Here is a 26,991-nt window from a genome sequence, read left to right as displayed (position 1 = left end):
TCATTATTTGCTGATAGAATGATCTATCTGGGAAGCCTAAGACAGTCAACTGAAATGCCATTGGAAATAAAAAGGGATATGAGGTTGTGCAGTAAAAAGTAACCAGATCATGCTAGCCTTCTTAAGATTTGAAAAATTTTATACTATGTAAAGAGTTTTAAGCAGAATGGGAAGTATAAATGGATTTAAGCAGAGGTGTATGTATATATTTAGCAACTATCTTTCGTTTTATTTTACCAATAGTATTTCAAAAATCAGGTATTGCTGTTGCGTTTTTTTTAAGATTGGGGGGGTAGGAGTTAATTAATTTATTTATTTTTGCTGTGTTGGGTTGCCAACAAACACATGAAAGAATGCTGAAGTGTAAGCTGTGACAAAGAGAGTGTCATGGACATATATACACTACCAAATGTAAAATAGCTAGCTAGTGGGAAGCAGCTGCATAGCACAGGGAGATCAGCTCGGTGCTTTGTGACCGCCTAGAGGGGTGGGATAGGTAAGGTGGGAGGGAGGGAGACTCAAGAGGGAAGAGATATGGGGATATATGTATATGTATAGCTGATTCACTTTGTTATAAAGCAGAAACTAACACACCATTGTCAATCATGTGCATCAGCCACCCTGGAGGTGAGTCCTCCTAAGAGATCCCAAGCCAGAGCTGCCTAGCCAGGCCACTTATGAAATCCTGGCCCACTGAAACTGTGAGAGATAATAAATGCTTGTCATTTAAAGCCACTAATTTGGTAAGTAACTGGTTATGCAACGATAAGTATAATAATATGTTTAAGGCTTTATAATATTTGATAAACTATCCTCTATTCTTTTTCAGAGTTTTCCTGACTATTCTCATCTTTTGATATCTATAACCTTTAGTATTCATTTGGCTAATGTGTGTGTGTGTGTGGTTTGTATACATACAGAAATTGTTATAAATTAATTTTAGAAAAATCAACATCTTTGTCTTCCTATCCAAGAAAATGATTTATTTTTCCATTTGTCCAAGTCTTCTTTTGTGTCCTTCATTAGTATGTATTTTAAAGTTTTGTCCATATACTATTTTCCACATTTATCACTTAGTATTGGTTAGTCTTAGATATTTTTTTAAATGTTATCTTTATCCACTTCACACTCTAATGGTTTGGGTCATATAAATAACACCTATTGATGACTTCTGCATATTAAGTTCTCTATTTTAGTGCTTTACCAAATTATCTCATTTTACAGTAGTTTCTTGGTTGATTTTCTTAGGTTTTCCATATATACAATTATATCATCTACCAATAGCAGTAATTATTATACCCCAAATATTTCTCTTTTGTCTAATGTATTCTATGGGTCCCAGAATATAAATACCATAAATTCAGACATTTTTGTTACCTTGTAACCTGCTTTGTTAACAAACAAGCACATTAAATAGTGCTTGGCACAGAGTATATGCCCACTAAATATCTGAAGTAATTAAATGAACTGCATGGACTAGGAGCTCCAGTATAGGGCACCCTGACCTTGTTCCTGACTTTAGTGTGAATGCCTCTATATTTCTCCATTAAGCTTGATGCTGGCTTTTAGGCTGACTCAAATGTACTATTATCCCATGTTAAATAAGTATGTGCCTATTCTTACTATATTGAGCAATTTTATCTGAAATGGTTTTTTAATTTTAGCAAATGTACCATTTTTATAATAACAGTAAAATTATTTTTCAGAAATTCTTTCCACATTGAAAAGGACTTAAATATTTTAATTCAACAGTGAAATACAGAAGAACAGTAGCCATAAAACCATGGAGATGGTAATTTAAACAAGAACAGAAAAATGCTTAATTTATACTATTTAAACTTCATCATTACTTAAATTTCATTGATTACATTAGTATAATATCTCATTTCAGCATCTACAATTTTAACAAATGCTTGGAAAGTTTTTTGCTCAGAAACAGATGCTGGTCTGACAGAAACACATTTAAAAATATTCTTTTTCTGGTCATAGTTTCCAACACACCTATGAACTCGGCCTCTAATCAGTCTTGGAAGTTCACGATCCTGTTTTAAAAAAAATAAATATCAATAAAGTTATTTATTACTTCATTTGAATTTCAATTTTTTAAACTAATAATATGATCAACTAAATAAGAATCACTCCAAAATGCTGTAATTCCCTTACCTCATTTAGGGCCCCACTGCGAAAAGACCATAATAGCTAGTCATAAATGGGTGCCCTGACATAGAAGACCTTCACTTGGGTAGGGCTTCTTACAAGCTAGTGAGCTGCTGCTTCTTAAAAGACTGAATAATTCCCAATATAATGGTACATGAATATTCACTTCTATTAGACTTCCAGAGTTCCACTTTCAGTAGATGACGGACTAGGTAGTTCAGACCAACTTTCCCACTAAAAACAACTACAACACCTGAATAGAATATTTATTTTAAAATATCCTCATAGACACCAGAGGGATAAAAGGCAGTGAGGAGTTATAGAGACCCCATCTGGGAGAGGATAGGAGTCCAGAATGGGGCCTGATATTTGGGGATGCTTTACCCCCTGAGGTATCTGCTAATTACAGTCAAGGCAATTTGAGAGTCTAAGAGACTGAGCAGAGCTTCTGACAGCTCATAGGGCTACGAGAAAAAATGGACTCCAGGGTCCCCCAAAGAAAAGAGATTCTGGTACCCTGCCCCCACCCCAGGCTTAGGGTTGGGAGACTCAAAAGGGTTGTGCCCTAATGGGACTAGTAAGCCAGAAAAAGACCAGCCAGCTCCAAATCCTCTCAGTAATGAATAAAATTATTCTGAGATTTCTTTCACTAAACAGTCATAAAAAGCACTAACTATAAAGGAAAATGTTGATAATTGCTAAAGGACCATATTAAAGTGAAGATTTTCTTTTCCTCAAAAGCCACTACTAAGACTGAAAAAGCACGCCACAGAGTATGAGAAGACATTTGCAATGTACATAATAGACAAAGAACTTGTACTCAGACTAGTTTTTTCAAAAACTCCTATAAATCAATAAGGAAAAAATAATTCAACAGAAAAAAATTCCAAGAGGTCGGAACAGATTTTTTGAAAGGAGATATCTAAATGGCCAGTAAATATCAAAAGTGCTGAACCTCATTAATCACCAGGGAATTGAAGAGAAATGAGATAGCACTAAACTTACCTGCTAGAATGGCTAAAATAAAAAACACTGACTACTAAATGTTGATAAGAATGCAGAGAAACTACAACTCTCCTATGCTGATTGTGAGTATGTAAACTGTTACAACCCTTTGGAAAATTCTTTGGCAATAACTACTGTATTAGAACATACAAATGCACTACAATTCAGCAATTTTACTTCTAGGTATATACCCAACAGAAAGGCATGCGTGTGCACAACAAGAGACATATATAAGAATATTCACAGAATATTATTCATAATAAAAAAAAAACAGGAAACAACCAAGATGCCCACCAACAGTAGAACAGAAAACTAAATTGTGATATATTCATACAAAAGAATATTGTACATAGAAATATAAATAAATGAACTTTAGCTATATGCAACAACACAGATGAATCTTACAAACACTGTGTTGAATGAAAGAAACCTGACATAAAACAAGACATACCACATGATACTATTTATTATAAAGTTCAAAAACAGGCAGAATTAATTTATGATATTAAAAGTCACAATAGTGGTTACTTGTAGGCAGAAAACAAGAGGGAGTGAATGGGAAGAGGCACAAGGATGCTAGGGTGATAGCAATGTTCTATTTCTTAACCTTGGTAATGTTCACTTTGTGATACCTTCATAGAATTGTACAGTTATGATTTGTGCATTTTTCTGTATATGTTATATTTTAATGTTTTTTAAAAACTTATCAGACTAGAGAAAAATAAGCTTTCAAGATATCATAAAAATTAATAACATGACAGCTACTATCTCTTGATCATCTATGTGTCAGATGCTATACATTCATATATTTTATTATCCAGTCTCCAAAACAATCTTTCAAAGTAGGAATTAGTCTCCCCAATTTACAGATTAAAAAACTGATGCTCAAGAAGTTTAAGGAGCTCAGTCAAGGTCATACAGCTAATAAATGGTGGAGTACAAATTGGAATCCAAGTGTGATTTCAGAATTAAGCCCAATTTCAGAATTAATGCCAAACTCTTTTACAAAGTATGTAAGTCTTATAAGGTTTCCAGCCTCCTTTGTTACCAAGCCTCTTCCCTACGTCCCAGCCCACTCTCTCTGCATTCCCCCAAGTTCATAACCACTACCCTTACCCCCCATCACTTATTAACTCTACACTCCGGTAATTGTAAACTACTTGCAGTTTCCTGAACAATCCAGGCTCTATCTGAGCTTCATGTCTTTATATGTGCTGCTCCCTCACATTAGAATGTGTTCCTCCAACCTCTTCCCCCACCTCCCAACACTTTGGCTTAATTCATTAGACCTTAAATATCTAAGACAAGACTATATTCTTCAAAAATCTTTCCCTGATCTGACCCATCCTCCCTATCTACTTCTATAGCACCCTGCACACACCGCTTGTCATACCATTTATCATACCACAGTGTAACATTTATGTTTCTGTCTTTCTACCTGAGATTATAAACTCTTTGAGAGAAAGAGCTATTTACCACTTTTATTCCACTTTGTATCCCCTGCATGTAGCACAGCGCCTGGCACATAGTAGCCCTCCATTTTAGTTGAACAAATAAATGATTTTAATATCATAATTAAAACCAAACAAAATGTCGAAAGTACCACTAAATCATTAACAATTTCTACTACAGCTGACTTATATAGCCTGCGTTTGTATGTTTTTGTTGGCATAGGCTTTGCAAAGAATACTTAAACAGATACTCACTATTTCATAAAATACACAAGGCAGAGTATTTTTCCCATCTCTCAGAAGAAAAGTCTTTGAACAATATGGGCCAGGTGTAACAGCTGAATCGAGAACAGCTAAGCAACATAGAAATAGAGGGGGAAAAAAATCAGTGTTGGTAAAATGCAAATAAAGTTTAACAAAGAGAAGTTGATATTTAAATAGCTATTCCCACACCAACCTCTCATAATTTTGTTTATACATTAATAAGAAAACATCTTAAGAGGGAAAGATATTTCTGAAACTGTTTTATTCTAAGGAAAGCAAAATTTCTGGCCCTCTCCAACCTAGGACCAGGTTATATGACAAAGTTTATACAACTGACAATAGTTGGCCATCTGAAGCTTTTTTCTTTGAATGTGTTTGACGGAGTGGTTAAATCCTCAGACCAATCTACTACATTATAGTAAATGAAATACACAAGTATAACAAATAAACATCATGGTTTAATGAAAAAAAAAGCATTGAATTAGAATCAGAAGTCATGCAATTGAGTCTCAGTTTTTCAACTTAGTAAATTGAACAACTGTTTAACCTCTTTCAAATCTGTTTCATCTATAAAATTCAAATAATTCATGTTTATCTCAAGAAATTACTATCAAATGAGACCATTATTCATTCCTTTAATAACCATCTATTAGGTACTGATAGTGAACATTTGTTATTTTGAGGTCAGCCTCCAATTCCCCTAATACCCAGATTTTCCTTTAGGAAATCTCTCCTATGCCATTCTTAGCCATATGATTTGGATGGGATTTGTCCCCACCCCTAGACCCAGGAGTAACCTGAGACTGATGTAAGCCAGTCACTGTACCCCCTTCCTCAGCTACGGAGCTCAGGGTTGCAGTGAGGGGCTTGTTGCCCAGTCAGAAATGATGATATGCAAGGGGTCATTTGCTAGTTTCTGGTAAAGAGCAACCAGAAGAAACTATCAAAGAATGTGACTGTGGTATAAGAAAGAATGTGTGGTATAGAGAATTGTGATAATCTTCTTAATGTCATAAGGGAAGAGTCAGAAGCTGCTGGAGAGACCATAATTGGAGCCTCAGGATAAAGCCAACACTAACAGGATAGAAAGATGGCTAAATCTCAAAAACAATGCTGGATGAAAATGTAAACTCTATATTTTAAAACACATAAAACAGTAAATAAATATATATAAATTTATGAAATCAGATGTATAGAGTAAAATTATAAAAGCCTGGAAAGGAAAGATACCATAGTGATTATCTCTAGAGAAGAAGAAAAATGGATAGCGGTTTTCAAAGATATCTATAACATAGGTAGGTGGATATTTATTCTCTGTATTTTTCTGTATGTTTAAAATATTTCATAATTTAAATTAAATATTTTATTTAACCTATGGAAAGAAATATGTTTTGAATCTCTACTTCTTGTTTATCTCTTCAGTCTAAGTAAAATTAAATTCCAGAAACATTTTACAAAACTCTCCTCCCTTTTATTTATTTATTTATTTTATATTTTTTAAAAATAAATTTATTTATTTATTTATTTATTTATTTATTTATGGCTGTGTTGGGTCTTCGTTTATGTGCGTGGGCTTTCTCTAGTTGTGGCGAGTGGGGGCCACTTTTCATCGCGGTGCGCGGGCCTCTCACCGTCGCAGCCTCTCCTGCTGCGGAGCACAAGCTCCAGATGCGCAGGCTCAGTAGTTGTGGCTCACAGGCCCAGTTGCTCCGCGGCATGTGGGATCTTCCCAGACCAGGGCTCGAACCCGTGTTCCCTGCATTGGCAGGCAGATTCTCAACCACTGCGTCACCAGGGAAGCCCTCTCCTCCCTTTTAAATATTAATTTAGAAAACAGGCTAATTGTAGGGTGTTTACACATATCAGTAAAGGATTCTTCATAAATGTTTTTAGAATATTTGATTTATAATTTAACTTATATACAAAATTACTGCTGGATTTAGTGTAATATAGTAGAAAGAACACTCTATTGAGAATAAGAAGACTTGGGGTCTAGATCTGTTTCTGCTTCTAACTAGCATTATGATTTTTAGTCATCTATTTTAATTATTTGCCCCATTTCCTCACCTACCTCAAGGGTTGGGTTAGATTACTTTTAAGAATCTTTCCATTTTTGACATTATGAATTAGAATTCTTCTACCATGAATAATCAAATACATCTTATGTCACACAAATCTATGACAGATACAGGAACTGAAGAAAATCTTAATAAACCATAATCTCCTTTTATAAAATTTTATTTTTCTTTAAGATCCCCTAGGTATTCCTATTAACATTCAAAATGATTGTCCAAATGGTATTACTGAAGTATTTTTGAAGTAGTACACCTACCTAATATTTCAAAAAGAAGTACAGTTTTCTGTGCATGTTCACACCAGTACTTCATGCTTTCAATAACTGCAGATATAATTCTTAAAGAATTCTCTTTCTCCTTAAGCTTTAACTGATATGATGCTTCCTTCTGAAAAAATGAAAACATAGCATTAGAAAAACCTGTCATTTTTTTCGTCATACTCATTCACTTTTCTATGTAAAGATTCTAGGTCCTTATAATAGGCAAATGTGTAAAATATGTTAAAAGACTATGTAAAATATGTAAAAGGAACTACTGACAATTTTAGTACAGTTACTCCCCTAAATTAAAGGCATAATTAGTACTTTATAAAGGATGAGAAACTAGAATGTACTTGGAGAAAATTAATCAAGAAGAGGATTATCTTTTTCTTTTTATCTCTGTTTTATATGGGCATTTATTCACTCATTCATTTGTCGATTCTCTGAATATTTTTACAGCATCATGTGCCAATCCTGTGATAAACACAGGTGAGTAAAACACAATTCCTTTCCCTAATGTGCTCACACTCTAAGAGGGAACCCAGACACATTCATTCATTCATTCATTCCAAAAGTATTTATTGGCACCTACTATGTGCCAAACATAGCTAATGAGGAAACAGTACTGAACAAAACACAATGTATCTACCTTCAGAGACTGCACAGTCTAATAGGGGATTCAGAAAATAAATAAATATAGAATGTCAGGAATCACTATATCCTATGCATTAAAAAAATGGTAAAAGGATAAAAAGAGACAGGGATTATTATTTTAAATAGGTTGTTGAGTGAGGACTGAGTGAACAGCAAGTGTAAAGGCCTTGAGATGGGAATGTGTTTGGCATTTTTAAAGATCAACTAAAAGGGTGGAATGGCCAAGATGGCAGAGTAGGAAGACCCTGAGCCCACCTCCTCCCATGGGCACACCAAAATTACAACTATTTACAGAGCAATTATTGATGAGAAAAACCAGAAGACTAGCAGATAAGAAATTCTACAACTAAAGATATAAAGAAAGAACCACAACAAGACTGGTAGGGAAGATACAAGGTATAGTCAAGACCCATACCCCCAGGGTGGGCAACCCACAAATGGGAGGTTAACTGCAATCACAGAGGACCAGGACCTGGCCTCGCCCACCAGCCTGTTGGACCAGAACTGGCATGTCTCAGGCCAAGAAAGTAGGCAGGCCTACAAGAAAGAAAGAGGAAGGAAGGCAGGGAGGGAGGGAGGAAAAGAAAGCCTGATGACATAAGGTCATACAAAAATAAAAGTTGAACTAATTAACTAAAATTTTAAAAGATCAACTAAGAACACAGTGTGCTAAGACACTAATTTGGGGGGAGGGGGCACCTATGGGGGCGGTGGCATATCCAAGAACACTTGATGGAACATTTTTTTCCAACTATAATTACCTTCCCTTCTCTTCCCATTCCTAACGAAGATATGAATGCTTCCTGTTGAGGATTACTGCCATAATGAGCCACTGTTACTAAGGTGACTATCATATCATTCTTGTGTACAAGGAAACAAGGTTCAGAACCACTGTGGAACATGCTGATTTGAACAGTCAGATTTCCAGAAAAAAAAAATTTACCCCAGATGGCTTATTGAAAAAACTGCTTACAGGTGTACGGGCAGAATAAACATAGGGTACTTAAGCACTCAAAGACTAACAACAAGAAGAAACTTCTACCACTCCTAGGCTGAAAGGACAAGAGGAGGAAATAAAATTTCCAAGCCTGTGAAGTCTGGACTTACGAGGGGGCTACATCATGCAGGGACACAGCTACCACCTGAGACATTTAAGCAGGGGGAGAATGGGAAAACCCAACCTCTCTCTCTACCCTTTGACGTCCCGCCTGGGACTTCCACTCCCACTGGCTGATTCCTAACAGAAGCCAGCTAATGTATCCCAGAATGATGCACTATGTAGGACCATTCAGCCTTCCAGAACACAGACAAGGGCAGAGGATAAAGAATCTATTAGATCAGGTGGTGAGCAAGGGAAGATAGCAAACAGCCAGCACATATATGAAAGACATTTACAAAGAATGACTAGAGTGAGAGGTGGAGAGAGGAAATAAGGCTGAGGCACAGGTATGGGGAAAAATATAAACCAAAGCAGAGTCATATTAGAGTGCGTTTGGAGAATTGTGAAGAGTCTGAAATGGCTGGAGCACTTAAGAATTAGTGAAATATGGAATACGAAGCTGTAAAAGTAAATAAAAGAGATTATAGAGCAGAAGTCAGCAAACTACGGCCTGCAAGCCAAATCTAATCTGCTGTGTTTTTTGGGTAAATTTTCATTAGAACTCAGCCACACCAATTAATTTATGAATTATCTATGGCTGCTTCTAAGGTAAAACAGCAGAGTTGAGTGGTATAGTTGAGTACTTGCAAGAGAGACAATATGGCCCATAAAGCCAAAAATATTTACTATCTAACCCTTTACAGAAAAAGTTTGCTGACCCCTATTAAAAAAAAAAAGAGTGACATATGAAGAACTTGAAGAATTTCTGTAAGCAATGCATAAACTATCATCTAAATAATTAGCAAACAGTGAAATTCAGAACCTGGTAGGAAATTCTAAAGCAACTCTAAAAAGAAGCAGCCATTCACAACCTCTAAGAAAATATTTTGGACACTTACATATATCTACTCCAATAGAACTGGGTATTTGTGCTAATCAAGTAATGTATACCAGGCGAGTGATTTCAAATGCTCTTATCTCTGTAATTTTCTAAATACTTATTTTTTGAATGTAAATACAAAAATGCAAATAATATTTAAAAGTTTACCTTGAGGGTGTTCTCTTCTGGAAAACCATCCAACATTTTTTTCTTAAATTGATTTTGTTGAAAATTGGGCTTAAATGCCTGTAATGCACCGTTTTTGTCTAGACTTCTTATTGTGGAGCCAGACATTTGTGACAAATGTGTTTGTGTGAGTACTTCACTTCCTCTTAGGTGAGATAAGTTAGTAGATTCAGATACTCTTAATTGTTTCCGTTGTTGAGCTCCCAAATTCACTGGACATGAATTTATTCCATTATTTGTCATTAGATTTGTTCTTTTGCACTGAGGCTTGAAATCATTTCTATCCCAAGTTTTTAAAGTGGTATTTTTGTTGCCATCTCTGTAGCTGAAATAGTTTTGTTTTTTAAATTAGTATTAATTTTGTTTCTATACACTTTTTCTTAAGTGAAAGAAAATTATTAATGAAAATTTGCATTTACATGGTAATTTGTGGTTTATAAACTACTTTGTAATTACTGACCAGTTAGAAATTCCAAATACATCATCACAACAACCCTACAATATATTATACCTCTCCTGGTGAGGAAACTGAGTCTTGAGGAGGAAGTAACTTGCCCAAAGTCATATAGCAAGTTACTGACAATCCAAAACCCAGAGAATCCCAGTCTCCCAACTCAAAGTCCAGTGCCATACAGTATATTTCTAAATTATACAGGCCTTCATATGACAGTGGTTATGAACCCTCAGGGGCCACGGCAGTGAAAGCGCTGAGTCCTAATCACTGGACCACCAGGGAACTCCCTGCTTCCTTTTTTATACATTTAGTTTTTAATTTTCTACAAAGTAAAATTTTCAAAAGTTAAACTATTGCTCGTCAGTGATTTTAAATCACAGGGAAAATAGATATAGACAGAGTAGATAGCTGTTTGATTAGAAATTTTGTACTTTTACTGTGTAGCTTAAAAACCCTACTTATGAATATGTTTCAGGATTTTACTAGCTACATTAACCTAAGTGAGCCATACCAGTTCATCAGAACATGATGTTAATCAGGCCAAAATCAAAAGTATAATTTCTGAGCAGGCTAGTTAAGAGTTCCACAGGGAAAAATTAGTCTAAGTCACAAATGCTTATTTCTGAATAATTTTCCTAAAAATACCGCAAGTACCACAAGAGGGCAAACAATGCAACCCATACCTTGTTAGGGAAAATAATCCAAGAAAAAGTCTAGGTTGCCTAGACCAGATCATATGGGACCTGAGCTTGTATAATTTAGGGAGCTTTCGTAAGTAAATTAGGTACAAAATTCAGTATGAAAATAATGAGAAAAGAAATCACCACAAATAATTTAAAATTATCTTAAGTTGATAAATACCACAAACATCACAACATCCAGGAAAAACTTATTATCATTAAGTAATTGCCTAATACACCTCGATATATTTTTTTCCTACATTAATCACCTCTTCATATGGCAACAATTTTATATTCAACAGAGGGAATAGAAACATAATTTTCTCCTTCCTTATGGCTGTGGAAATTACTTTTATTTTCATAGTTTAGGAAAGTTTCTTTTAGCTTTAAAACTCCTTATTGGTAACAATGCATCTGCAACTTTCTCCAATGTTTTTGTTCAGGAGGTGCTCCTAGCCTGGGGAAATGCCTTGATATTTCTGTTTAAAAATTAATTAATTAATGGCTATCTCTGGATCAGTGTTACTATGAATAAATTTCTTCCATTTACTTTTTTTTCTAGAATGATTATATTATTTTTATAATAAGAACAGTAGGCTATTATAGAAAAAAAGGAATACTTTATCTTCCCTTAAAAACAATTTATTGAGCTTTCCTGGTGGTGCAGTGGTTAAGAATCCACCTGCCAATGAAGGGGACACGGATTCAAGCCCTGGTCTGGGAAGATCCCACACGCCATCGAGCAATTAAGCCCACACGCCACAACTACTGAGCCTGCAATCTAGAGCCTGAGTGCCACAACTACTGAGTCCACGCACCACACCTACTGAAGTCTGCATGCCTAGAGCCCGTGCTCCGCAACAAGAGAAGCCACTACAATGAAAAGCCCACACACCGCAACCAAGAGTAGCCCCTGCTCCCCGCAATTAGACAAAGCCCACGCACAGCAACAAAGACCCAATGCAGCCAAAACTAAATAAAATAAATAAATTTTAAAAACCAAATTTATTGATCTATCTAAACCTATTTGCCAGGTTTAGATAGATTTCCAATTTCCAATTTCTAAAGTCTTCACCTCTCCTCAACTGAGATTTCCTAACCATCAAGTGCAATCCCAATTTCTCTAAGACCAGTTATTTAAGACTAATTGTAGGAGCTTTAGTATAAAAGCTTGAAGATGTTAACATCAGTTCACCCTTGCTTATTGTCTAGTATACTAATTCTGGTAAATTAAACCTATCGTCTAATAGCTTAATATCTATAAGAATAGGAGTCTACATTGCTCTCACAAATTCCATGTTTCAAGAGATTCTAGACAAGGGTTATCAGGTAAAATACAGGATGCCCAGTTAAATTTGAATTTCAAATAAATAAATAAAATTTTAGTATAATTATGTCCCAAATATTACATGTGACATATACTAAAAAATTATTTTTGTCCATTACCTGAAATTCAAATTTTACTGGGCCTCCTATATTTTTATTTGCTAAATCTGGCAATGTTAGCCTAGATTCTAAACCTAAGCATAGAACCAGTTACAATATCTTCAACAGATTATCAACTGCCTACTTGGGTTTTCAAATGTCTTCTGCTCCTGGATTTTCTGCTGTTATATTCCAGCTGACAGACCATTTATTATTTCAAATTGGAATATCCAATACTGGCTGCCTATCCAGATTACAATCCGTTACCTAATTCTCTAATGTCTATCAGAATGCATTTTCTCCTAGCACTTGCAGCTGGAACTATGCCTCCGAGGACCATCTCAAACCACTGAATAGGCCTAGTTTGAAGCAGTGGTACTGAAGAAAGAACTGACTGGTCCTGAGGAAACTAGCATGAGTAATAAAAATACTAAATTTTTAAAAATAAAAATATTGTTTTGTTGTATTAACCACTTTTTAAAAAGTTTCCCCCCTTTAAAAAAATATGGTATCTTTATCTACTAAAAGTGAAGGTGATGTTAACTTCACAGGGTTGTTGTAAGGATCATTAAAATAACAAAGCACTAACCAATGACTGATATCTGATCTGGGGTTGGTGTTGTTTTCCAGTACTTTGTTTCCAAAATTATTTCTTTCAGTAGTTTGCCACTTACCCAAAAATACTAAAGTCCAACCTAAAAAAATAATCCATGTCCTTTATCTATTCATTTTTTTCGTATTATTTAGACATTAAGCTTAGATATTTCTGGCAATGACCCAGAAGTACCCTCACCATCTTTTTTTTTTTTTTTAATAAATTTATTTTTGGCTGCGTTGGGTCTTCGTTGCTGTGCGCGGCGCGGGCTTTCTCTCGTTGTGGCGAGAGGGGGCTACTCTTCGTTGCAGTGTACAGGCCTCTTGTTGTGGCTTCTCTTGTTGCGGAGCACAGGCTCTGGGCGCAAGGGCTTCAGTAGTTGTGGCTCGCGGGCTCCTGAGTGCAGGCTCAGTAGTTGTGGCGCAGGGGCTTAGTTGCTCTGTGGCATGTGGGATCCTCCTGGGCCAGGGCTCGAACCCGCATCTCCTGCATTGACAGGCAGACTCTTTAACCACTGCGCCACCAGGGAAGCCCTACCCTCACCATCTTACCATATGCTGATTTCATTCTCTGTCTTTCTTTCATATTCCAACCTATTTACCTTGGAGCTGATTATCTTACTGGGGTAAGGCTGAGCATTCTATTTGGTTCTCAATTCCTAAATATATCCGACATTTTTTTTCATTTATTTTTTTAACATCTTTATTGGAGTATAATTGCTTTACAATGGTGTGTTAGTTTCTGCTTTATAACAAAGTGACTCAGCTATACATATACATGTATCCCCATATCTCCTCCCTCTTGTATCTCCCTCCCACCCCTCTAGGTGGTCACAAAGCACCGAGCTCATCTCCATGTGCTATGCGGCTGCTTCCTACTAGCTATCTATTTTACACTTGGTAGTATATATATCTGACATTTAGATACAGTTATTCTTGACTCTTTACCTATTGTCAATTATATCATTAATAATCCACAGCAAAATCATAAATTCATGGTGATAAATATTTACAGAAATTTCATTATAACATGACGTATTCTTTGGAAATATAATCACTGCCAAATTTACCTATTTTTAAAGTTGTATATGGCATGTTCTCTTCTTTTATAAAACACAGCTAATATCACTATAGTTAGTTATTAAGTATATAAATTTCCTAAATATAATTCTGTTTAAGAAAGGAAGAATAGATAGAGGAGGAGGGAAGGGATTAAAGGAGATGGGAAGGAGAAGAATAAATAGAATAAGAAAAATCTTAAGTAGACTCACCTCCAACCACTCTTGCTTCTTTCAGCATTTAATTGAATAGATTTAGACACAGAATCTTGACTTCTCAGGGGATGAGAAACTGAATGTGGTATTTGCCTTTCAAGGAAATATGTCTTATTAACTATGAATAATTTGTTCCCCGATTGAGAAATAGAAAAATATAAAATATATATAGAAGAATAACATCAGTCTGTAACAGACACATACATTCATTGGTATATATTTTTCCACATACCCTGTGTTCACTGTTTTCGTTAAAGGAGGCAGCTCTGGATTCACAGCTTCCCAGGCCCAATCTCAAAAGATACAAATAATATAGGTAAGAGTGAGATAGGGAGCATTTTTTGAAATAATTCTTTCATATTTATTTAATATGTGGGGGGAGGCAGCTGAAAGTTTGAAGGAGAATAGGACTTGAATATATGGACATGTTCTTCAATAGTACTTTGTTGTGGAATTTGTCATAGGTTGCCTTATTAATTTTTTAGATGTCATTCTTTCCCATTGTATTCTAAGCAAGGTAATAGTTTAATCTGTATCCCTTCCATAGTCAATCCTAGTATAGCACCTTGTATTTTGTAACATAAATTCAGTGTAATCAATGTTTCTTAATCCCAACCCACAGCAAGAAATACATTGAAACCCAGAATATATACAGGCATGGTGTGCATGTATATGTGCGCACGTGTGTGTTTGAGAGAGAATATAACAATTTTACTATCAGTTCTTATTCTTACTATATGATATACTGACACTTTCTATTCTATTCTATCTTTTCTTTTTTATTCTCTTCTATTTATTTTTTTTAAAGTTTGGTTATTTCCTAACCCACTAATGGATCAAGAAAAAAATTTTGAAAAACACTGATCTAGTCCTATCTCTTGCCCAATATAAGAATCTTGTTATATCTCTGACAGATACTAATCCTGGTCAGAGTCTGAAAAATGCAGTACTTCAGGAGGATGCACACTTCCGTATGGAACAACTCAAATTGTTATTTTTCAAGATCGTCTATCATTCATTCTACTTATAAAAATATTTTAAATAGTAGAGAACTTTTTAAATGGCAGAAGATGACCACTTATGCATATCCATGTGAATTTTTAATTTTTTACCAATAAAAATGAGAATAATATGAAATTCATACTTCTAATTCTTCAAATGTGGAAGAAAACAAAATAACTATAGATGTAAAAGTAGATTAAGGTCTATGGTTGCACAAGGATTTTTAAATTCTAGTTGCATAAAATCCTATTAAAGATTTTTAAGTGTGTCCCCCCAAAATGTAAATGTATATAACCAGCATGTACCAAGTATATTTCAGACTTTCTGCCTGTCCATGCCTTCTTCCAGAGAGAAGTAAAAAGTAAACAAACATTAAGACCTTTCAGCACAAACCACCACAGCTAATTGTTTCAGATATGAGAGGCTAACCATAAAGATAAATTAGGATTTCAGTGACCTCATTTAACATGAGCTGAAACAGAGGCTGTCTGTCTCTAGAATTTGAATCAAGAGAAACAGAAGGCAGCCAATGATGGGCCCTGAGAACTAGAACTAAAAGGTCATGTTAACACCAAGCAAGAGCAATTTAGTTCACACGCCAGTCGAAGCTATAAGGAAGCCAATGGGATGTAAGAGTCAAAAGCCAATAAATGAAAAAAGGCAAAAATTATGTAAGAAGAGAAAAAAGACTAGGGCCAAGCACTAGAAATTCCTGGGCTTCTACCCTTCCTAAGGTCTACTTTCTTCCATTTTTCCCATGTTCCCATTCACACTTATCCTTATTCCTGAAGGAACTTGAGTTTCTCCATTCTTTATCACCAAATGTTTAAGTCACAATATCTATACGTGTTTTGAGAAAGAAAAAAAAACCTTTACAATATAGGTTACTACTTCATTAGAACAGACTCCAGATTTAAGATACTCCATTTAAATGCTAAGACACCCTTGTAGACAAGGAAACTCAAACTACTGTACTGGAATGTTCAGAAAGAACCAAGTAATCCCTACAATTGGATAGTGGAAAGAAGAAAAACTAAACTTTCTATTTCTATTATAATAAAATAGAAATGGTGATTTTCTATAATCCTATTTCTTATTTTCTAAAAATTTTCACCTTATTTTCTTACCTGTTGGTAGAGGAGGGAAATCATAACTGTCAGAAGCAGTACTGATACCTGGATCATTTTTAAGTGGATTGGATGTTAATGGCTGTCTATTCCTCTTTTTCTGATTGAACAATGGTACGGGCAAACAGCCTAAATTGAATGTACCGAGATAAATAAGTACATAATAGGCAAATAGATCTAGTTATAGACTAATTACTAGTATATAATAATACACGATTTGAATTTGTCTGCTTCTATACATTAATTTGATATTTATTACAGATATATTTCTATAGATTTGGAATTTTTTTACACTCTTTTCAAGATCCCAAATAGCCTTATTTGTCTCTCTAAAAACTCCTTTCTTGTTCTATGTTGACACTGCATTAATTCCTCTTGTTTGGCAGTAATTCCCATCTCCTCCCTCATCCCCCTACCCTTTCCAAATCCACTTTTTGTTTTCCTTACTTCCCTCCTGTGCTTGCTTATCACCATATCAACTGGAGGGGACACTTCAAGTACAACAGAGGTAAGGGAGAACCAAAATCTGACCCATTTTGCTTTCCAAAACCCTAACCATTCTCTGACTATGGTAGCATACCCTTTAAGGCCATGGTTCTCAAACTTCAGTTTGACTAAGATTTATCTGTGGTTATGCTTAACATGCCAGTTCCTAGACCCCACCCTCATAGATTTTATTTCAATCGACTTGCTTTGGAAACCCAAACTCTGCAATTTCAACAAGAACTCCAGGTGTCTGGAATGCATATTTTCTGTGGATCGTTTTGAGAATGCCTTAGAGTGATAGTAATAAATCCAAATGAGAATAAATACTACTCCAAACCCTCCAGTTGAGGGACCTGGGATCTCAAGTCAAGTCAGACGTCAGAACACTAAAACTAGAAGGGATCTCAGAGGAAAAAGAAGTCCAAAAAAGCTTACACATTGCCACAGTGAAAGAACCTAGATAGGGCCCACACTTCCTAACTCTCAGTTCAGATATCTTCCCACTATACCATACTCTGGTTGGTCCATCAACATTTACACTTACATGAGAATATAGACTCTGGTAACTGTCTGATGAACAGCTGGGAAAACGATGTGGGCTCTGGAATAAGACTGTCTGAATTTGAATTACAACTTCAAAGCAGGTTTCAATTACAATTTTAAAGTACAAACTACGGCTATTTCCTTAAACTCATTGTGCCAATATGGCATATAGTGAGAGGCAGAATTATATAGTGATTAAAAGAATGGAGTCTAGGTTCAAATCCTGGCTCTTCCACTTCATAAATTACTTATTTTTCATCTAGAAAACAGGGATGATAATAATAACTCTCAGAGTTAAATAAATTAACATACAATTAAAGGCCAGAATACAGTACACCCCCCATAAATAATAGCCATTATTATCTTCATTGTGCATTATCATTCCTTTGGTTCTCTTCATTCTTATCCTCTGTCCTTATACTAACAAATTGGGAAAGCAGAAATGGCAGGGGAAGCTATTAGGGAAACAGAAGCACTTCTGAAAATATTTTAAATAGTCACAAATAAAAATTAAAATATTATTAATTTCTTTATTTTCAGCTTAAAAAGCACAAAACAACTCAAGCACATGGGATTTGTAGAAAGAATACAAGAGTAAATCCAGGAAAGTCTGATTTTACTTCCACCTAAGCCACTAAGTGTTTTGTCTTGAGTAAGTTATTTTACTTCCTTCGACCTTAAAAGTAAAGAGGCTAGACTATGTGTTCATTCTTTTTAAAAGTTCCTTCCAAAATGTTGCATCTATATATATACAAGGTTTACATAGTATATACAAACTATAGAAAATTTTAAAATAAAAGTCAGTCAATACCTGCTGTATTTCGAGTTGAATTTTCATTTATGTTTCTCTTCATTTCCTTCAATATCAAAGTCTATAATTTTTTTCTTTAGCGCTCCAACTTTACAACATGAAGTTGTTCAACTAAACCTTCAAAGAAAGAAATTTATACCTTGTATTGTATCAACAACAAAATCAAGTTTTCAGCCTAGTAATTACTGAAATTATGGTTTAAACCTATGGTTTCAAACCTGATAATGTAAACTCTCTGCCAGACTCTTGCTTTCTAATAACCCACTTTTCCAAATCTGTTTGAAATAAGACTAGTGTGGCTATAATCTTGCTTCCTAAACATATGTGGATTTTCACAGAGTCTACATAATTTATTTCAGAATCAAGGACCCACAATGAGAATAATTCTGAACCAGATCTACAAAGAGGGAGAGAGACTACAACATTGGCAAACATACTTACAAGGCCAGGGAGGAAACATACACAATTGAACTAGCCATGCGAGAACGTATTCTGTGTCTCACTTTTAAAACACTGTGCAGGGCGTCCCTGGTGGCGCAGTGGTTGAAAGTCCGCCTGCCGATGCAGGGGACGCGGGTTAGTGCCCTGGTCCGGGAGGATCCCACATGCCGCGGAGCAGCTGGGCCCGTGAGCCATGGCCGCTGCGCCTGCGCGTCCGGAGCCTGTGCTCCGCAACGGGAGAGGCCACAACAGTGCGAGGCCCGCGTACCGAAAAAAAAAAAAAGTGTATAAAATATTTTTGCATGGGCTTCCCTGGTGGCGCAGCGGTTGAGAGTCCATCTGCCGATGCAGGGGACGCGGGTTCGTGCCCCAGTTCGGGAAGATCCCGCATGCCGTGGAGCGGCTGGGCCCGTGAGCCATGGCCGCTGCGCCTGCGCGTCCGGAGCCTGTGCTCCGCAATGGGAGAGGCCACAACAGTGAAAGGCCCGCGTACCGAAAAAAAAAAAAAGTGTATAAAATATTTTTGCATGGGCTTCCCTGGTGGCGCAGCGGTTGAGAGTCCATCTGCCGATGCAGGGGACGCGGGTTCGTGCCCCAGTTCGGGAAGATCCCGCATGCCGTGGAGCGGCTGGGCCCGTGAGCCATGGCCGCTGCGCCTGCGCGTCCGGAGCCTGTGCTCCGCAATGGGAGAGGCCACAACAGTGAAAGGCCCGCGTACTGAAAAAAAAAAAAAAAAGTGTATAAAATATTTTTGCATGGGCTTCCCTGGTGGCGCAGCGGTTGAGAGTCCATCTGCCGATGCAGGGGACGCGGGTTCGCGCCCCGGTCCGGGAGGATCCCACATGCCGCGGAGCGGCTGGGCCCCTGAGCCATGGCCGCTGCGCCTGCGCGTCCGGAGCCTGTGCTCCGCAAGGCCACAACAGTGAGAGGCCCACGTACCACCAAAAAAAAAAAAAAAAAACACTGTGCAGATCATCTGCTTTGGCCATTAGTTTGAGATCCCTGGATTACATAATGCCAAAGACTAAGGCCTCACTTAATATCCAGAATAATTGTACTGATAAGTTTCCTTCCACTCCGTTTCTAAACAAGTGAAATAAGATTTTTTTGTTTTTTCTTTTACCACAGAATTTCTGTTGTAGTTTTTTCCATGTTTAGCCTCTTATATTTCGATCCCAATTTAATTCAATAAATACTTGCCTATTTCACGAAAAGGTAAGATTCAAACCTAAATAAGATCATTTCTGCTCCCAAGTCCTCTGCCCCATGAGACAAACAGACATGAACACCACTGAGTAACAATGCAAATCATACTGAGGTACATATTAATTTCCAAATATCGTTTCTAGAAATAAAACTTGGGAAACATGAGGTCAGGGGCTGCCCCTGCTTTGTTTCCACAGATTGGTCTTGAACCTGGATATAGTATGCCCTTTAGAAAATATTCTTGATGCCGTTCTAGAAACCAAAACAGGTTATGTGACCTTTTCTCAGCCCAGAAATACCAACGCAACACACATCCTGAGCTTAGAGGGGGACAAGAGACTCAGGCAAACAAAAGCGCCACATCCATCCTCCCCTGGACCACTGACCCTGGGAGCAGGGACCCTGAGGCGCCCCTCACTCCGGCTTCCCACTGGACCCTAATTACATTAAGGCGGGTGGTGACATCGATGTGCGGAAAGTTTGCTCAACGCGCACACACGCAGAAACCCCGCCCCAAAGGCCGTTGCCTCAGAAGGAGGCCTTCGGGCCTACTTGGGCGCCTCTTGGGGTAAAAACATCAAGCTCCAGTCAGGGCTCATGTTCTCTTCCAATGATCTCTCCTGACCCAGGGATCGCGGCAGTTTGGTAACTAGGGTCTACACAGACTCTTTACCTTCTTGGTCCGCCTGCCATACGACACGCAACTTTAACCCTCAGGTTCCTCGCCTCCGTCAACCGTCACCCTGTCAGCCCAGTCAGCGACCACCAACCGCCTTCCCGCCGCCAAAAAAGCGCGGAAGTCGTGCTCTGCGCCTGCGCGGACCTGCCCGCGCCACCGTCGGCGCAGGCGCAGAGGCCACCAGCGGGGGCCTCGGCGCCGTGTCGTCGTCCGTTTTGTGGACGAAGAGGGAATGACACGCACCCCTTTTCCCTGGCACGTAAACATGAACACGCCTCCCCTTGCGTTCTCATACTGTTGGGTACACGGCACAGGGAGGGCTCTACCTCTTTGGAGTTTTGCCCAGAGAGGGACAAGCCTGTTCAACCAGCCTTCGCCCCAACTTCATCAGGAAGTTAGGCCAGAGCTGGTCACCCAACCCCGTTCCCACACTCTGAAGACATTTCTTAGGTCTAGACGTCAGTTTGTGAGATGCTGGTGGCACCCCAGAGTGTGCCTAGGATAGGATGACTCAAAGGCCACAGGCCTCAAAGCCAGGTAAGAGGGGTCTTTCTTGGTCTGGCTGAGATTCTGAGTGAGGCCAAGCGGACGGGGCATTGGAGTCGCCAGGAGTCTGGGAGAGCTGAGGCCTGGGTTTAGATGACAGTCCCGCAAGGCCAAGTGTGGTCAGGAAGGCAGGGCCAGTGCTGCACAAGCTCAGGAAGGGAAGGAGTACGTGCCTTAGAGACCTAGGACCCGGCAGAGGAAAGGGAAGGTGCAGTGACCTGGGCTCTGGCGCTCGGCCATTGCACTACCCCTCTCTGGCCCTTTGATCTCCAGCACGTTACCCCCTCTAAACCTACATTTCCTTCCTCAGTAAAGTAGCAATACTAATACTTAATTGCCCTGAAGATGCTAAGAGAAAATGAACAGTTCTGACACACAGTAAATGCTCAGTAAATGTTAGCCCTTATTTAATAACACTAGCTGCCATTTATTGAGTACTTACTGGAGGCCAGGAATAATAATTCTACTTCTGTCTGGGTTCAAAGCCCAGTTTTTGTTGTTACCCTACCTTCTGACCATTTGAAGACTGTGGTTGGTGAAGGAAAGAGTTGCAAAGGGACCCAGAGATAAAGGGAACGTTGTTAGTGAAGTCCTAAGACTACGAGACCATGAGACTTAGTAGTAGTTTCTTTGAAGTAGGTCAAATAAAAGAGAATGTTGGAAGATAGGATTAGAAGTAGATTGAGACCAGATAATAAGAGATCTTGAATGCCAAACTAAGGAGTAAGTCTGAAGGAATAAGGTCTTCGTTTAATTTGGAAAAGAGAAGACTTCACGCAATAAAATGTCTGAAAAAACTTGTCTTCATGGTTCCAGAGAGGAGGTTTTTAAAAAAAAATGAGTAAAAACTTCAAGGAAGCAGATTTTGACCTGATATGTGTACATATGTGCACACACACATATGTAACACCCATCTACCCCCCAAAACAGATTTCTCATTGAAAGAAAAAGACTTTAAACCCACTGTGAGCAACATCCTGAGCTACATCTGTAAGGACTGCAGAAGTGGAATCTTTGCTAGCAGTTTATAAACCTATCTGTTCTATCACTATCTTGTTCTGATGATCATTTATTTATTTCCACCTAGAAAGTTATTCTGGATGGGTGACAGCTATAGGACCACAGGGGAAGAAAAAATTAAAACAGTAAGAGTAGTTTGATTACATGACTGCTGGGCAACCACACTGAGTATGAGACACTTTATGTGTCGTATTGGAGAGAAGACCCTCTCTATCCCCCAATCATACTATTGTGGAAACAACTCTGCCTTAAATTTGTCTCCTACACATTTTCTGACATTGATAAATTGGACAGCCATGACTATGAAAAATTTATTCTCCCTTTGTTTTAAAGTATATTATTTTACTAATAAATCAGGCACCAACATCCCTACAAAACATTTGCAGTACTGGAAGTCAGGCTTTTTTTTTTTAAGTACTTCAAAACATTAAATAGTCAACCTAATTGTGAGATAGTGACAACTAGAAAGGGTCTCACTTTGTATACTATGAGTTCTCTGAATTCTCAGAAAGAACTAGACTAATAAGAATTTGTATTTTTTGTAGGGCTCAGATACTTAGTGTGCTTTGGGAAACAGGGAGTTAAAAATCTTTCGGAAGTTAACTTGGTATAAGAGTATGAAAAGCCTCTGTTGCTCTAGTTCTAAGGAAATGCTCTCCTTTTTTTCTCATAAAGCTTTCCGCAGAAGACAAACTCTGTACACAATAAACAGGGTAAGTATAGGACAGAATTACTACAATTCATTAACTCTCAAAAAAGTTATTCATTTTGACATGTAAGAGAAACTTTATTTATGAATGTTAGATGTGCTTCAGAGTGCCGTTCTGTTAAAATCCCATAAAACAAGCCTTGAAATGCAAGTCATTTGTGCCAGCTACAAGTACATAGCTGAAGCAGCATTTCCAGAGAGACTAGGGCAAAGGACAGAACTAACCACAAATTGGCAGAAAAGAAACAAAACATAATCGAGTGTTAATAATTCACCACAGTTACTGCTCTTAAAACCAAAGTAACTAAACAATACGACTGTCATCTGTTTACATTTATGCTTGTTTTCTGCATCTCTACGATGAAGTGTTCAGTGTACATGGATGTGGGCAAAAAATCAAAGGCTACAGGGCTTTATCTGAAATTAGAACAGTAATCTTAATGTGTACGTTTTGATTTTATTATTATGCTTTCTCTATCTCTGCATTATAATCTCTTAAAGGAAGAACATAGGTATTGGTTTATTAAATATTTTGAAGCATTCACATTTTATATTTCCATCATGTGTTTGTTTGTAAGCTTGTTTGTTTCCTGAGTACATTGTAGTGACTGTTCATGTGAATTCAGAAAGAGCAAAATTAGAACTTTGGGGAAAGCCAAAAATAACAGGGAACACCCTTTTGTTCTGTGAAAAACACTGGACTTAGATTCAGCAAACCTAGATCTCAGGCCTAGTTTTCTCCTGGAAGCTCGGGAAATTTAACCAAGTTACTTAAACTCTTTTTTCTCTGCCTCTGCAACGGGGATGTCGATACCTAACCCATCCTATCTCATGAAGTGGATATGTGAATAAACTGAGATAACATATGCGGAAAAACATTATAAATTGAACTACTCTGCAGTTGTAATGGATTACTCATGTCATACCCCTTTCAAACAATCTCCCATTACTAGCACATAGTGTTTTCAGTACTTGAACATATTTGACTTTCTGGATGATTGAGCACGAAATCAAATCGGATTTGGCTCAGAGTCATTTCTGCAAAGGGATGTAATCATCTTAGTACAGTATTCTGGATAGTTTCCCCTAATAAGACCCCCTCTTGAGTAACACATTCCAGTGGAGAGTCTCTGTTGCCAGTAAGTTAGGCTGTGTCCATATAAACTCATATAATCTGGTTCGTATATATAGCATGCCCCAAGACATTTTCAGGCATTACAAAGTCTTGAAAATTACTAACAGTTGTTTTCCCTTTAGTGTTTGGGCAAAAAGTGGGGAAGATCCCTAAGCACGTCGACATAGAATTACTAATAACTTCATGAGAAAGAAATGAAAGCATGTTTCAAAGTAGCTTTTTAAGACCCAGTGATCATTGATTTGGTTCTTGCATCTCTGACCATGAAAAAGCATTCTGAAAGAAAGAATAGTGGTTCCAGAGGAGGTCTCTGAAGATCTGCCATTGGCTGTTTATAGAGATGAAATTCAAATGCCCTCAGATGATAAAAAAGGGCCTGAACTCGTTTCAGAGAAGAAATGGTTTAAAGTGGAAACATAAATATTAAATAATAACAGGCATACTGTAGACCTTTTCTTTGTTTTTTATATTTTTGAGGATAAGAAAAGTGGAATCTATTTTTACTACTACAAATAGTCATGAAAGCACCATTAGATGACATTCTAGCTGAAGAGAAAACAGAAGTTTTGCGTTAGTGTGAGATGCTAATTTATTATTGCATTTAGGTCTACCGACCATTTGAGGGAGTTAGAAGTTAAACAGCTGTATCTCTAGTTGATCTCTGCATATTTTAATCCAAATATGGTAAAGGGCAGGGCTAAAGAAGGGAGAGTCCTTATAATAAACTGGGCTCAGAACTTGTAACAGAAAATTAAAATACACTCCACTCAAGTTCTCGCGTGGTTAACTTTGCACTTTGGTTAAAGTCTCATTTAGATGTAAATTTCTAAACTTTGCTTACGAAATTAAGTTTTCTTTGATCTCCTCTCTTCTGAATTGCAGAAATCAGATAAAACTACTTGATAAAATGATTTCCTGTCACACTGCTGAAGATCCTATTAAAAAGGTTGCTATCTTTGGAGGAACTCATGGGAATGAACTAACAGGAGTATTCCTAGTTAAGCACTGGCTGGAGAACGGCACTGAGATTCAGAGAACAGGGCTGGAAGTAAAACCATTTATTACCAACCCAAGAGCAGTGAAGGAGTGCACCAGATATATTGACTGTGACCTGAATCGAGTTTTTGGACCTGAAAATCTTGGGTAAGACTATCTATTGTGTTGTGTGTGTATGCATGCACACGTGTGTGTATGTGTATGTGTCTGAAAAGTAGTGTGTGTGAGAGCACATGTATATACGTTTGATGTTCATGTTTGTACATATAGTCGCTATTGTGAATAAGATCACTTTCACTTTTGTTATACACCATTATGAATTACTCAGTTCTCTAAACTGGGCATTCGTGTGCTCTTTTATAAACTTTTATAACCATCAGACTGTTCTTAACTGATTTTGTTTTTAAATGTATTCTATACAGACTGAGACAACAAATAACAGAGGTTTTTATTTTTAAGTCATATCTTTAAAGAAACAGATTTAATAGTCTTTTACATTAAATGAATGTTTGGCCACTATGCTTGGGTACATATTTGTTAGCTTTCTAGGTGATTTACTACTATGTGTTTTGCAACTATGTTTATGGTAGTGCAGAAAGTTCTAGTTAAGAAAAGTGCAATGTTTCAGTTAATATTTGTTTAATGAAAGAGTGAATAAATGTCTATCATCAGAAAACATTAGACCGCTCTGTGATCTGAGGATTAGATGTACTACCTTCAGTAATGGATCACTAAGACCTGAATTTTCTGAATTAAAATTACAGCTGATGATACATTGCATACAGTGTATGCAATCATAACACTCTAGGTATGTCCTTATTATTTTTGCCTTTTTTTTACATCGTTATAGCTACTACTGTAGATATATAGGCTTCTATGCTTTTTACCACTTCTTTCTTTCATTTACATAAAAATATTATTAAATACCTACTCTTCTTGGGGCACCATGCCAGGTACTGTGGGAGTACAAAGCTATGTACAAAGTAGTTTCTACTTTCAATGGGTTGGCAGACTACAAGCTAAGATATGTCATGCACAGGAACAACTAATGGAACACCACTTTATGTACTCATTTTCTATTAAATCCTAATTTGAGTTTAAAGAGTTACTTAATCTCATCACAGATCAAAAGATGGTTACTACATTTATACAAATTTGCCTCACTTTATGGAATAAATTCTTCTGGGGCAATTATACATTAGCCATAGCTTGCATATCAGGCCATGTTCTCACTAACATAAATTTTAATTTCAAAAATGCTTTATCTTCATGACTGAGGTTATGTCAACACAATTAAGGTTTATCTGTTCACGTAAAACAGCTATTAACTAACTCATACTACAAGTAAGGATTTTTTTTTTTTTTTTTTTTTTTTTTTGCGTTACGCGGGCGTCTCGCTTCTGTGGCCTCTCCCGTTGCGGAGCACAGGCTCCAGACGCGCAGGCTCAGCGACCATGGCTCACGGGCCCAGCCGCTCCGCGGCATGTGACTGGGGCACGAACCCGTGTCCCCTACATCAGCAGGTGGCCTCTCAACCACTGCGCCACCAGGGAAGCCCAGGATTTCTTGAAGAATAACTTTTAGTTGGCATGTTGACTTCCCAAATAACTCTGAGATGAACTAGAGTGAGTTTTCTTATTATGACCACTCAATAACATGCATTTCAATGAGAGTAGTCTCTTAAATTAAATTCACTTTCTACTTCTTGCATTTAACACTTATCAGAGGCTAGACAGTTCTCTCTCAGGGTGGTTATGGAAACTTATGAAATAGATAAGTTAATTACCTTCTCTCATCTTCCCTCTCCCAAATTTTGCTGCTTTTCCTCTGTT

At 37.4% G+C, this 26,991-nt stretch overlaps 2 protein-coding genes across 7 annotated transcripts in view; one reads left to right on the top strand and one right to left on the bottom strand.

Moving 5' to 3' along the window:
- The window catches only part of ASPA (aspartoacylase), a 100,573-nt gene that overhangs the window by 10,104 nt on the left and 63,478 nt on the right, over positions 1-26,991 (top strand). For 5 of the 6 annotated variants that reach the window (XM_067022030.1, XM_067022033.1, XM_067022029.1 and 2 more), the window contains exon 1: positions 24,906-25,306. In XM_067022030.1, coding sequence (XP_066878131.1) covers positions 25,071-25,306 — 236 coding nt within the window. In that variant the 5' untranslated portion in view covers positions 24,906-25,070. Of the gene's footprint in view, positions 1-24,905; positions 25,307-26,991 lie in introns of those variants that run through there. The other variant, XM_059046803.2, reaches the window with a different exon arrangement.
- On the bottom strand, positions 1,851-18,470 carry SPATA22 (spermatogenesis associated 22). Its single transcript, XM_059046783.2, has 8 exons — positions 18,428-18,470; positions 16,588-16,716; positions 14,691-14,751; positions 14,456-14,551; positions 10,014-10,356; positions 7,210-7,339; positions 4,869-4,966; positions 1,851-2,042 (listed from the first exon to the last, which is right to left on the bottom strand). Exons 1-8 carry the CDS (start codon positions 18,468-18,470, stop codon positions 1,851-1,853), a joined length of 1,092 nt encoding a protein of 363 aa, XP_058902766.1.

Source organism: Kogia breviceps, chromosome 19, assembly GCF_026419965.1.
Source record: "Kogia breviceps isolate mKogBre1 chromosome 19, mKogBre1 haplotype 1, whole genome shotgun sequence".
NCBI lineage: Eukaryota > Metazoa > Chordata > Mammalia > Artiodactyla > Physeteridae > Kogia > Kogia breviceps.
This window is presented reverse-complemented; position numbering and strand designations above follow the sequence as displayed.

Coding starts and splice junctions, on each gene's coding strand:
- SPATA22 (XM_059046783.2), bottom strand. CDS start 18,470: ATGAAGAGAAACATAAATGAAAATTCAACTCGAAATACAGCAG. Junction 14,752..16,587: donor TTTCCCTCCTCTACCAACAG/GTAAGAAAATAA, acceptor GTATCTTTTGAG/ATTGGGCCTGGGAAGCTGTG. Junction 7,340..10,013: donor CAGAAGAGAACACCCTCAAG/GTAAACTTTTAA, acceptor TCATTTTTTCAG/AAGGAAGCATCATATCAGTT.